A 14,191-nucleotide genomic window follows, 5' to 3' on the forward strand; every position below is an offset into this window, starting at 1 on the left:
AAGAATGAATGGAAAAAAAATACTTCTGGAACCAATGCTGCTCAAAAAGGGGGCAGGAACTCTATAAGACCATACTGCAAAGTGTTCCCGATATGATTACGCAAAAGGATATGTGGACAAATATCCTCCTACGCTGAAAATTGCTTACAGGGATAGTATCCTGGTAACTCTTTCTGAGAAAATAACTGTATATATAGATTTCATAGGGTGTGTGTTGTTATTCATTACTCTTCCCTTCAGTTTCAGTCCCACACATCAGGTCTGCACCTTATTTTTTAAAACAGCCATATTCTTCCTGTTCTCCAGAGAGGTGGGACTCAGCGTGCCTGTGCATGGCAGTGTTCTTGTACCATGTGGAGGAGGCCAGACGAACTCAATACACATGCATTGTAACACCGTCGATCTGAGCCTCAGGGCTTTTCCTGAAGTTACCATGGAAACGCAGCCCTCTGAGGGTAAACCACCCGTGAATGGACTCGTGAGGAGGGACAGTGTACACTGGTTATGTCAAAACTCAGACGCAGATTTACCAACAGATGCAGCTGTACAAACAGCACTCTACAAGTCTGTAAATATCAGTTGCTATGGGACTCACCAGATGAAGTCGCGGCAGTGCGAGCAGTAGGTGGGCTGCCTCAGGTAGGTGGCCATAAACTTGTGCCCATTGACTTGATGCACCCTCCTCCGGACAGCTCCCTGCCTCTTCCTGGGACGCATGCGTTCACGAAACACACGCTCCTCATTCTCACAGCCTCCTGCTGCAAAACACATACAAAAGAACAACCAGAAGTTAAAAAATGTCAACATTCACAAAATTATTCAATAATGTGCACTCATTCATTCAGGTGCACTAAGTAACATTTTTCATATATATACACATAGCGCTCAGTAAGGTTTACAGTAACATTAACATTACAATGACCTCAATGAACATCAAAGAACAATATATTAATACAGCAATTAATTGTGTTAATAATTAATTTTAGTAAATAAAAGTTAATGTTCATAGTACATTAACTGATATTAACAGATACTACTTTTGATCTTAAAAATGTATTAGTAAATGCTGAGATTAACATTAAGATTAAAAATGTTGATGATATCTTATTGTAAAGTGTTACCACTGAGTCACATGAGATGAAGTAGGGCTGGGTAATATGCCCAAAATATTAAAACTATATTTTCCATATCATTCAATACTGATATTTATCACAAGATTTATTTTATACCAATTAATGGAGAAGGAAATGCATTCCACATGTAATAACAGTTACAGTAATTTACAACAAAACACTTATGTCAGCATTTTCTGTCAAATAAGGTGCTGCACAACTTAACTTGTACACTATTTTAATTAAAATGTATGAAAAAAACATTGTTTTAAACATTACTGATGTTGTAGTGAAGACCTTTGCATTTCAAAGTGTATTTGACAATAGCTTTTCTTAAATTAAATGGTGAAATGCTGTTGAAGTGACTCAAAGCATCTCTGGAGATCACTCTGAGACCAGTGGTGGCTCCAGGATTTTTTTTTCTTAGGGGTGCTAATGGGTGCAGGGCAGGGCCGAGAGCTGTGGGAACAGAGCGAGGCCAGTGGCACATGTTAATGAGCATCACCTGCATGCCACACTGGTCTTGTTGTTTGTTTTGTTGTTTTTTTTTATTTGGTGATTAAAGTTACATTGAACATTCGCCAGTTCCAGCCTCCTTCTTCCCTGAGCCTTTAACTTTGTTACAGGGGGCTTAACAGTTCAAAGGAGGTGCTAAGAATTTATTTAAGTCCATTGAAGTAGCTTTAAGCATTTTTTTCTAGACTACCTGATATCACTCCTGATACCTGATATCTCGACAGATGCTATCATTCAACCAATCAGAAGATTTAATTGGTGTTCTGTATTGGCCACTAACAGTACGTTTAAGGAAATAGTTCACTCAAAAATTACAATTTTGTCATTATTTTCTCACCATAATATCCTAGGTTAAATAAAATGTTTAATTTTTGAGTAAACTAATCCATTAACTTTGTGTTTTTCTGTTTGTGTTAAGAAGAGCCATGCAGAGGCAGCGATCATTAAACCAGGGGGCATGACTGTGACAAAGGAACCATATTGGAAAGCTGTCAGATGCTCTCACTAGAAAGGAAACAAGGCCATAGGGGTGGAGCTCCACTCTTTCTCTCTTTTCTTCTCATTCTCTCTGTGGAGCATGAGAACTGTGATCACTCCTGAGTATTCCCTTATGTCAATGTATCCGTCTGCTGCAGTCACACTTCTCAGGCCTGAGAGAAAGAGAAGGAGAGAGACTGGACTTGGAGTCACAAAATGACAAAGCAAGTTGTGCCAAACTGGCAGGCCGACGGTCATCTCCTGTTATTAATAAAGCCATTGTATATGTGTGTGTGTGTGTGTGTGTGTGTGTGTGTGTGTGTGTGTGTGTGTGTGTGTGTGTGTGTGTGTGTGTGTGTGTGTGTGTGTGTGTGTCTTTAAAGCTCTTTTTGCCAGCCGAAAAAGAAACCGAGCCAGGCAGCACTGCTGTGCATAGCAAAAAACCTCTGACATCAACAGTAGAAGACAAAGTGCAGGATAACAAGCCTCTTCCTTTGAGACTAAACAATCAGCAATCCAAAAAATGTTGAACATTATGCATAATTATATTAACATACTATTTATTAAAACCAAATCACATCAAAATCTGAGTATTTCTTTTTTATTATTTTGCATTGCGTCAAATAACCATAATAAAGTAAAAGCTTCAATATACTCACTGGCTATTTTGTTCATCACTGAATAAGAAGAAGAAGAAATGAAATGAAATTAAATTAAATTAAATTAAATGAGAATATTTCCACATCAATGAAGGCTGAATCTCAGAGCACACCTACTTACTATTTGGCCCGCTTTTGTTTGAAATTATGTCACACCAGTTCATTCTTTGAATTTGCTTGAAGTATATCAAGGCCTTAAGCATATAAGAACATTTTTTGTATTCATTACTATTAAAAGTTGTTTAGCTATTATTATTAATTTTAATCTTTTCAGATCATTATCTGATCACCTAATATTCAGAAAAAAACAGCTGATTGCTCACTAAAACCCAGTTCACTAACAGATTGTCTATTCAAGTAATATTAAGTTCATTTAGATTCAGATGTGACAGAACATGATGATATCCATTTAACCCATTAACCCATTCATTTATCAAAAATTATCATATTTCAAGAGAACATGATAGACATGATAGACATTACTGCATTGACAAGCCAAACATAGCGAGAAGGAGGCATGTGACTTTGGGGGAACATGGCCCATTTGGGCTGGCATCCCAACACAGCAACATTGGCTCAACCAATTGCATGAATTTGTTGAATCTCAGTATAGACACAGAAAGTGCAAACTTCACCTGTAACACCTTTAAAACTGAAAGCCTTTAGGGTCTTTCCTAGGACTGCAAGATATTCAAGAAAAATACAATATGCAATAATGATAATCATAAGTAAAATCAATTAAAATTATATTTAAACATTTAAAAAACTTCTTAAGTTGTTCACAACCTAAAACATTCCCTTTCAAAGTAGAACTTTGAACTCTACTTCTGGTATTGACACTAAAGAAAACCAATACCCACTATGCCATGCTGAGGAAATGTCTACCTCATTAGGCTGTGAACAAGCACAAACAAAGTGGGCATAGCATTAAATTGATTCTATGGACAATCCAGTCAGAGTCAGAAGTGTGTCAACTCCATGGGTGCATCCCATGTGACTTATATAGTGGCGCTACTCCAATATAGTAGGAAAGATCCCCAAGCTTCTGTGCTCTACAGCAAGGGAATTCCTGGCTATCACACCTTTCTCCCTTGCAAGACAGGCCTCAACCCTATATGGCCCCAAGAGCAGAGCTCAAAATGGAAAATACCAAACATAGCCTCAGCTATATCAGGCATATCTCACCTGAAATAGGAGATAGTACCACTCATTTTGTGGTTGCAACCACAATACCTGTGTCCCAACCTTTTCACTTGTTATTATTTTACTTGCTTCCAAAGGTCCAAACGAGAGGCACCAGGACAACTCACTTGTGTTTCTGTAATGTTGGCAAACTCAGAAATTAATGAGAGCTGGATCCAAATGCAGTGTGTTTAATAAATCGTAAAGTACAGGTAAAAAAAGTAAAGGTACAAAATAATTTTGAAAAACACCAGAAAACCAAAGGAACAATAAGAAAACTACAAACTGACTATGAAATGGGGCATCAGACAGGAAATAACTTAAAAGTCCACAAACAAGACAAGTAACATACCCGAGCCAGTCTTTAGGGAGCAGATTCCAAATGTTCCACAATTAACAAGAAACAAGAGTCCAGGATGGTGGTGGAGTGGAGGGGATAAGTGGCAGACCAGGCCCGTGAAGTGGGATAGGAAACTACGGCGAAGCTTGCAGTTCAGGAAGCCTGGGTGGAGCCAGCAGAGCAGGAGGCCAGGGCAGAGTAGATGGAGCAGGAGACCACCAAGCAGAGCAGAAGGTACAGGAGACCACCAAGATGGAACAGGCAGATCTAAAGACCACCGATGTGGAGCAGGTAGAGCTGAAGACCACCAAGGCAGAGCATAAAGCCATGGTGGACCTTGCGGAGCTGAAGAGCAGCAAGGCAAAGCAGGTGGAGCTGAAGACCACCAAGGCAGAACTTGCAGATCTGAAGACCACCAAGGTGGAACAGGTGGAGTTGAAGACCACCAAGGTGGAGAGACCACGGTGGAACTACTCCCGCCACCTCGGGAGGAGCTGTAGCGGTTGGCGCTACCTCAGGAGGAGTTGTAGTGGATGCCACCCCCTTGGGAAGACCAGGGAAAGTGTGTGCGGCCCAAACACACAAGGTGGCGTTTGCCATCACAGGAAGTTCAGCCAATGGTGGAAGGACCTCTGAGACCACCAGACTCGGGCCCACTGGATTTGGGACCACCGTAATTGAAAGCTATGAGACCACTGGACTTGGAAGCGCAGAGACCATCAGATTTGGAAGCGCTGAGACCACTGGACTTGGAAATGCTGGGACCACTGGACTTGGAATCACTGGGCTGGGGTGCTCTGAGTCCACCAGACTATAGACCACTGGACTTGGAAGTGCTTGGAGCACCGGACCTGGGACCACCAGACTTGAGACTAGGGGTGTGCAGTGGAGCCACTATCTGTATCTGTATTTGTAATAATCTCAAAATTATTCATATCTATATCTGTATTCAGATAAAACAGGAAGTGGGCAGGACTTTACCCGGAAGTTTGTACAGTTACTTGAAGACCGTTATGAACTGGTGTAACAGCCTATATATCTGTTTGCTTCAGATATATCATTAAAATATGCCTTGTATAACTGAAAAAAAATATATATATATTTTTATGATTATAACATTTATTTAAATATCTTCTAACTGTTTGAGCCGATAGTCTTGATGGAAGTGCTTCTAGATGTACATGCAGTTGTGCTTCAGATGACCAAGTTTGAAACCCATATCGGGGACCTTTCATATTCCGATAAATTAATAGGCTATTTAAATATATTCTAAATGAAACAGAAAGAGTTCCTACGCAGTTCGGAAAAAGCATGGACATTGATTTAAGTAATTTTCAGGCCTGGGAATTATGGAAAAGGCAACAGGAACGTGGCTACTTGATTTGCGTTCAGTTCATTCATAGAATTCTCATTTACTTCCCACACTCATTGCGTAGTGATTTTAGAGGTTTGTGTATAATATTGTGCTTTTCCTGCATGCTCACCCATTCCTATGCAGCTTGGAAAGTTATGAAATTTGATTTATGTAATTTCCAGGTCTGGAAAAGTGTGGGTAAAAGAAAACAGCATGGAAAAAAAAATTTGTTTCAAGACTATTTCCCCTATTCAATTTTCTAAATATAAAATGACATAATAATTAAATAATAATAATAATAATAATAATAATAAATTATCGTACAAGCAGAGTGATTTCATGGCAAACATTTAGTGATTTAGTGATTGTCGTTCATGACTGAATGAATTCAAAACTTTCTCTTTACCATAAGAGACAAACTTCACTAAACAAATGTGCATGTGCCTCTCAAACCAGCAACAGATAAAGGAGCAAACGTACTAGGTATACACCTACACATATTGAACAGTATGTGTATGATGTAGTATTTTAGTCGATATTACTCCTCTCGAGCTCTGATTTCGGAGAGACACAACAGCAATGTGGTTATTTGATTTGCGCTCATTTCATTCATAAAGTTTACACACGTTCGCTTCACACACATATTATTGCGTAGTCAATATGCACTCAAAAAATGCTGGGTTAAAAACAACCCAAGTTGGGTTGAAAATGGACAAACTCAGCGATTGGGTTGTTTTAACACAGAGGTTGGGTTAAATGTTTGCGCAACGTGCTGGGCAGTTTTGTTTAACTCAACTATTGTTTAAAAATTACTGTATTGCTCGCTTAAAATGACCCCAAAATAGAAAATAAAAATCAGACACATAATTACTAGAGGCAACAATAATAATCAAAATGTGAACATTTATTAATAAGTAATTTAATAAATGTTTATTGTTTAATTATTATTCATTAAACTTATAAGTACATGTTCATTTATTAAACATATTAATAAATGTTAATTTCCAACATACTTTGGGTTCATTTTAAGCAAGCAATACAGTAATTTCTAAACAATAGTTGAGTAAAATAAATACAAAGATTTAACCCAACCGCTGGGTTTGTCCATTTTTAACCCAACTTGGGTTGTTTTTGACCCAGCATTTTTTAGAGTGTGTACATTAACAACGATTTGGGATAAATGTAGTTTAATGGAAAACTATGTGAATGGTGCTCTGTTGTAGCCTCCAGAGTCATAGCTGGCCACCTCCGGTGTGTGAACACTCATAGAAAACAATGTGTTTGAATTTTAAAGGCTTGGTGTGATGTGGCATGGCACTTCTCTTCCAGTGTGCAAACCCCTTGAGACACTGCTACACTAGTGTTTCATGGCTTTTGACACACAGGCACAGGCACACACGCACACCCCAGTGGCTTACCCAGTTTATTCTCTGCATAACCATAAACACAAAATTTTTGAAGCATTCAAATCAAGTTAGCGCAAGCCCTTGACTTTAATATATCATATATCATGATGCTCCAGTTTTTCACATTCATTCATGACCACTTAGATTCGTCTAAAGAAGTCCTTTTTTTTCAGATTGAATATCGAAATATCTAATCACTCAAAATTGAGGAATCCATTAGAACAAGTTAATTGGTCAAAAATGACCGAAAAGCTTGTAAGGTTTAATGGAAGATACAATGCTCAAAATGCATCATGGTCAATTAACATTCTGGGAAATCTGATGACTTCTGTATCTTTAGTAAGTGCTCTTAAGTGATGGTGCTCAGAAAAGGGTCAAGGCCAATCTAATATCATAGCAGAATGTTAGTCTAGTTCAGTAGACAGACAGTTTCTTCTGGAATTTTGTATATATGTTAGCTACTGTAGGTAACCTGTGGATTACAATGCAGTCATATTTACATAGAATACAGTAGAATAACTGTATGTATATAATGTTTAGATGTACTGCAGAAAATATTTAATCTAGGATTACATTCAGTAACTGAGCTGACAATACACATGAACACATGATCTATATCAAACATCAAATACAGACAAAGAAAAACAATCTGTTTTTTTTTTTTTTTTAAGCAAATTCTACGCTAATCTCATGGGTCAAAAATAAAAGATAGTCCCACACCAATGAGTCACACCATTTGCTGTGTCTGACAACTCATGATGATCAAACAAACAGAGAAATGTTGATAGTGCCTCAGAAACACACTTTTAACACTTTTTTGGGGGGGATATCAACATACGAACATTTTACTTAGTTGTCTCTACATAACAGAGATTAAAGTATTTCAACATTAAAAATTCCACACTTCACATTTAAAAGCACTCCACAGTGAGTCTAAATTATGGGGATTAAAAATATGTACAGCAGTTACAAGGCTGCTCCTGTTCTAATCACCATCTAAGGACAATGGACTAGTGGCCTCTGTCTAGTCTCACTGGAGACTGAAGTTGGTCTCTTATGTATCACACACATCCTCCTCTCAACTGCTCGTAATGAAAGAGAGAGAGAGAAAGAAATAGAAGAAACAGATGCAGTAGCTCATACAATCTCAGTAGGATATGGCTAGTCATTTATCAGCTCTCACTCATTAACACTCAGTGAAGGTGAGAAGAACTCAGCACACATTTACCAAACCACAATCAATCACAGATTACTAACACCAGAAGCCGTAAGATTTAAGATCATATCAAAATCAAAGGTTATCAAAGGTTATCCAATTTACAAAAATCAAAGTTCTGTCATAATTTATTCACTTTCCTGTCCAAACCTGTATGTTGTTATTTTTTTCCATACATCAAAAGGTGCTGTCAAAAAAAAGCTCTGTAAAAAGTCCTACTCTATAAAAAGTCCTTACTTTTCTAAAAACAATTGTGGCAATATTTGTGGCATTATTTGTGTTGATTTGTAGTAAAAACCCACCAAAATTTATATAATTCATATTAATGACAGCAGGTAGTATATATATATATATGTATATATATATATATATATATATATATATATATATATATATATAATGGGTATATATATAGGTAGTGTGTATATATATATATATATATATATATATATATGTGTGTGTGTGTGTGTGTGTGTAATATATATATATATAAACTTATATAAACATATAAAAACTTGTATGTTAGATGCAATTAATCACGATTAATTAATTTCACAGCACTACTTTTTATTCACTGTGTCACATTTCAGAAGCCAAATGAACTGTGAATGCCCTGTCATGTAGTATTTAAGAAATCTAAAATGTTGATGTTTGTGACTAATATGTGTTTATGTATCTCTTTATGTGTGCGCGTGTGTGTATTGGTAGTGAATGCTATACACTGATCTGAAGGTCAAAGTTTAAAAGCATGTGTGCAAGAGAATTATTCAAAAGGAAAACACTTTGCATGACCACTTGGCTTTTCTACATATAATTAATGACTTCACTTTCACCCTCTGGCCCTACATAGCAACCATCGTCTAGCAAAATGCAACAGCAGCCTAGCAACAGGTGTAGGTGTACATGCGGGCGTAGCTCCTTCTACTGTAGCTATAAATGGAATAAGACACATTAAAGGGTTAGTTTACCCAAAAATCACCCAACAGTTCTGATATTAATTACTCACCCTCATGTTGTCCCAAACCCATAAGACCTTTCTTCATTTTTGGAACACAAATTAATATATTTTGACCCCTAACTCTGACCCCTCTATAGACAGCAATTTAATTATCAAGGCCCATAAGGGTAGTAAAGACATTGTTTAAATAGTCCATGTGACTACAGTGGTTCAACCTTAATTTTATGAAGCGGCGGCTGCGACGAGAATACTTTTTTGTGCTCAACAACAAAACAAATATAATGAAAATATATCGAAAAATTTCTTCTCTTCCCTGTCAGTCTCCTACACTGTTGACGTAGTAAACACAGTGCAGCGCTTCCGGGTTAAATGTCAGAACATCGACAACAATCAAGCAGTTAATATAATTCAAATCAATCATTTGAGATTAGCTATAAATTAGTATATTCCTTAGGCCCCGTCCACATGGAGACGAGTTTGGCTGTATATGCAAAAATTTTGTATCGTATAGGCGTTTCGTCCAGACGGATCCGGCATTTTCAGATGGTGAAACCACTATTTTTTGAAACCGGGTCCCAGAGTGGATAAATCTGAAAATGACGCCCTTAGCTTTTTCATGTGTACAGCAAATCCGTATATATTGTGTAAAAATGATGTCATCACCCCATGTGTCGAGCCTAGTCAGACACCGCTAACAGCACAAAACAGCAGCAACAACAACAACAATAGTGGACTACGTGCTTGTGTCTGTGCTGCAGAAGCTACCAAGCCTAAAGCTTTATTAAAATAAAGCTTTCTTTCTTAGCTTTACTAAAGTTGGAGCATGCGCAAGGGTTATGCGCATGCTCCAAGACTTATTCTTTGTTTTTAGTGTATCTCTATTGCAGAATTACAGTGCCACATACTGTTCTGGCATCTATACTATTTCGTTTTGAGTCATTTCAGTGGTTTCATGTGTACGCAGATATTTCTTGAGATGAGGAAAAAAAAGATTGTATAGGGAAAGCTATGGCTTTGTGTGGATGTAGCCTTATTCTTCTAGATTGTAGACCAAAATATGTGTCCAGTCTTTGGAAAGATACAACTGATTTCCACACGCAACCTAAATGTACATCATTAATCGTTAATCACACATGCCCACGTCAATAGTAGAGAGCAAAAAGAAAGCAGGATTCATACCTCACTTTTCCCAAGCACCCCATTTCACAGGACTTTAACACAGGACAGCAGGCTTTGACCTAAAGCAGTGTGTTTTAATTACCATTATTTACTCAAGTAAAAACATGCTCATTGATCAGTCATTAAAGAACTACAAGTGTCAAACAACTATAAAATCAGCATTCAACAACTTCAGGTAACAGGTTTCGATATTGGTTGAAATTTAATATATGTTTTCTCCTAGAGCCTTACATAGTCATAACACGGACTAACAGGAAAATGTTCCTAATTCTGAGTATTTGAATTTTTGTGTAGTCCACTGGTAGTGTACATAGGAATTTACTTCAAATCTGCTTTACTCTTTCCCTGCCACTGACGGAATTTTCAGGCAATCCATGTTTTCACTGTTATACTGTACGCATCTCCTGGAAGAGTACAGAATCTCCAGATCAAAACACAGGCGAAGAAGCAGAAACAAGAGATAGAAGCATTGCTTATGCACATGTAAAATAGCATGATCATCAAACATTAAACAGCGTATAAATCAACATTATCAAATGAAATGTCGACCCAGGAAGAGGTATAGGACTGTGCAAGCTTTGGGGGTGTTGATGGACTCCAGTGGCGGTGTGCTTTACGCCACTGCATCCGATGCTTTGCATTGCACTTGGTGATGTAAGGTTTGGATGCAGCTGCTCGGCCATGGAAACCCATTCTATGAAGCTCTCTTCGCACTGTTCTTGAGCTCATCTGAAGGCCACATGATGTTTGGAGGTCTGTAGCTATTGACTGCAGAAAGTTGGCGACTTCTGCGCACTGTAGTGTCCTCTAGCATCCTAACTAAATTCTGTGCCCTTGGAAGATAGGAAATCAAAAATATAATAATAATAATATAAAAATATAATAATAAAAATGAGCTGACAACCGTGGTGGGGAGTGAGAGAGGTTTTCCGGCAATAAAATACTTCATCCAGACTGGCACTGATGATTTTGTTCTAGCTTTGATGCTTGTCCGCAACCCCTTGGCAGACCAGTGCAGAGTGCACCAGTAAACTTTTCCTAGGCCTGTGGTTCTGAAGAGAACAGTGGCTAGTTTTATAAAGGACAGTTTTATGTCTGGCAGAAGCTAGATATTCTACTTCATTGTTAAATATGGATTTTTTTTTTTTACACAAACACATCACTTCTCTTAACCCTCTAGAGCCGTGTGGAATATGTTTATGATGGATGTGGATGGATACAATTTCTTCAGCTCATACTCGTTTGGTAATACGGTGGGTACGGAAAGTATTCAGACCCCCTTAAATTTTTCACTCTTTGTTATATTGCAGCCATTTGCTAAAATCATTTAAGTTCATTTTTTTCCCTCATTAATGTACACACAGCACCCCATATTGACAGAAAAACACAGATTTGTTGACATTTTTGCAGATTAATTAAAAAAGAAAAACTGAAATATCACATGGTCCTAAGTATTCAGACCCTTTGCTGTGACACTCATATATTTAACTCAGGTGCTGTCCATTTCTTCTGATCATCCTTGAGATGGTTCTACACCTTCATTTGAGTCCAGCTGTGTTTGATTATACTGATTCGTACTTGATTAGGAAAGCCACACACCTGTCTATATAAGACCTTACAGCTCACAGTGCATGTCAGAGCAAATGAGAATCATGAGGTCAAAGGAACTGCCTGAAGAGCTCAGAGACAGAATTGTGGCAAGGCACAGATCTGGCCAAGGTTACAAAAACAATTCTGCTGCACTTAAGGTTCCTATGAGCACAGTGGCCTCCATATTCCTTAAATGGAAGATGTTTGGGACAACCAGAACCTTTCCTAGAGCTGGCCGTCCGACCAAACTGAGCTATCAGGGGAGAAGAGCCTTGGTGAGAGAAGTAAAGAAGAACCCAAAGATCACTGTGGCTGAGCTCCAGAGATGCAGTCGGGAGATGGGAGAAAGTTGTAGAAAAGTCAACCATCACTGCAGCCCTCCACCAGTCGGGGCTTTATGGCAGAGTGACCCGACGGAAGCCTCTCCTTAGTGCAAGACACATGAAAGCCCGCATGAAGGACTCCAAGATGGTGAGAAATAAGATTCTCTGGTCTGATGAGACCAAGATAGAACTTTTTGGCCTTAATTCTAAGCGGTATGTGTGGAGAAAACCAGGCACTGCTCATCACCTGTCCAATACAGTCCCAACAGTGAAGCATGGTGGTGGCAGCATCATGCTGTGGGGGTGTTTTTCAGCTGCAGGGACAGGACGACTGGTTGCAATCGAGGGAAAGATGAATGCAGCCAAGTACAGGGATATCCTGTATGAAAACCTTCTCCAGAGTGCTCAGGACCTCAGACTGGGCCAAAGGTTTACCTTCCAACAAGACAATGACCCTAAGCACACGGCTAAAATAACGAAGGAGTGGCTTCACAACAACTCCGTGACTATTCTTGAATGGCCCAGCCAGAGCCCTGACTTAAACCCATTTGAGCATCTCTGGAGAGACCTAAAAATGGCTGTCCACCAACGTTTACCATCCAACCTTACAGAACTGGAGAGGATCTGCAAGAAGGAATGGCAGAGGATCCCCAAATCCAGGTGTGAAAAACTTGTTGCATCTTTCCCAAACAGACTCATGGCTGTATTAGATCAAAAGGGTGCTTCTACTAAATACTGAGCAAAGGGTCTGAATACTTAGGACCATGTGATTCTTTCAGTTTTTCTTTTTTAATAAATCTGCAAAAATGTCAACAATTCTGTGTTTTTCTGTCAATATGGGGTGCTGTGTGTACATTAATGAGGAAAAAAATTAACTTAAATGATTTTAGCAAATGGCTGCAATATAACAAAGAGTGAAACATTTAAGGGGGTCTGAATACTTTCCGTACCCACTGTACATATTGCCATTATAAAGCTTGGATGCCTCAGGATATTTATTAATATTTCTACGATTGTGTTCGTCAGAAAGAGGAAAGTTATATACACCTAGGATGGCTTGAGGGTGAGTAAAGCTTGGGATAATTTTAATTTGAAAGTGAACTAATCCTTTAAATGTAATAATATTATATAATGAATATTTTTCAATAAACTTTAAAATAACATTATGACTTCAGAAGACTTTAAACATTCATTGTATGAAGAGCAGCTCAGACATTCTGCATAACATCTCATTTTGTGTTTCACCAAAGAAAGAAAATAATCCTGGTTCGGAACAACATGGGGTTGAGCAAATAATGACAACATTTTAATTTTTTTGGCGAGCTATTTTAATAATTCACTGGATGCATATGAGAGAGGGTAAAAGAGAGACAGAACATCTGTATATGATTAATAGACTGCAGGTAAACTTCAAAGTCATCTGAAAGACCCAGTGAGATAAAGACATCAAACCAGGGGACACTACAGAGGTGACATAAGAACAAGAGCAAAAACAAAGCCAGCAAACACAGCAGGGAGGCACATGACTGAGGGTGTATTTCAATGTGCTGTCGGAGACATGCCGGTTTAGATAAACATGTGGAGTAAGTGTGCACACTCAGCAAACCCTCGTACACTAAACCTGCTTTTTAAAATGCTCTGTGAATGGTTTCACAGCAAAACAAAAATGAACAAATAAATATAGACAAATATGCATCCAGAAATGAAACATATCAGGTTGGAGAACAATGTATCACACACTGATACAGACATGTAAGCTGAACAGCATGAAACTGCAAACCATGTCAGTTACTCAGCTGTTTAGTCTCTATCCGGGAACACTGCCAGTCCAACAGAACTGAACAAGAAGAATTCACAACACTTGAACAGCAAATGCATG

General features: G+C 38.3%; 1 protein-coding gene across 1 annotated transcript in view; it reads right to left on the minus strand.

Moving 5' to 3' along the window:
• prkceb (protein kinase C, epsilon b) overlaps positions 1-14,191 on the minus strand; it is a 140,805-nt gene that overhangs the window by 61,422 nt on the left and 65,192 nt on the right. Inside the window, exon 3 of the mRNA XM_067386994.1 lies at positions 596-758. Coding sequence (XP_067243095.1) covers positions 596-758 — 163 coding nt within the window. The remainder of the gene's footprint in view (positions 1-595; positions 759-14,191) is intronic.

This window comes from Chanodichthys erythropterus, chromosome 5 (genome assembly GCF_024489055.1).
Source record: "Chanodichthys erythropterus isolate Z2021 chromosome 5, ASM2448905v1, whole genome shotgun sequence".
NCBI lineage: Eukaryota > Metazoa > Chordata > Actinopteri > Cypriniformes > Xenocyprididae > Chanodichthys > Chanodichthys erythropterus.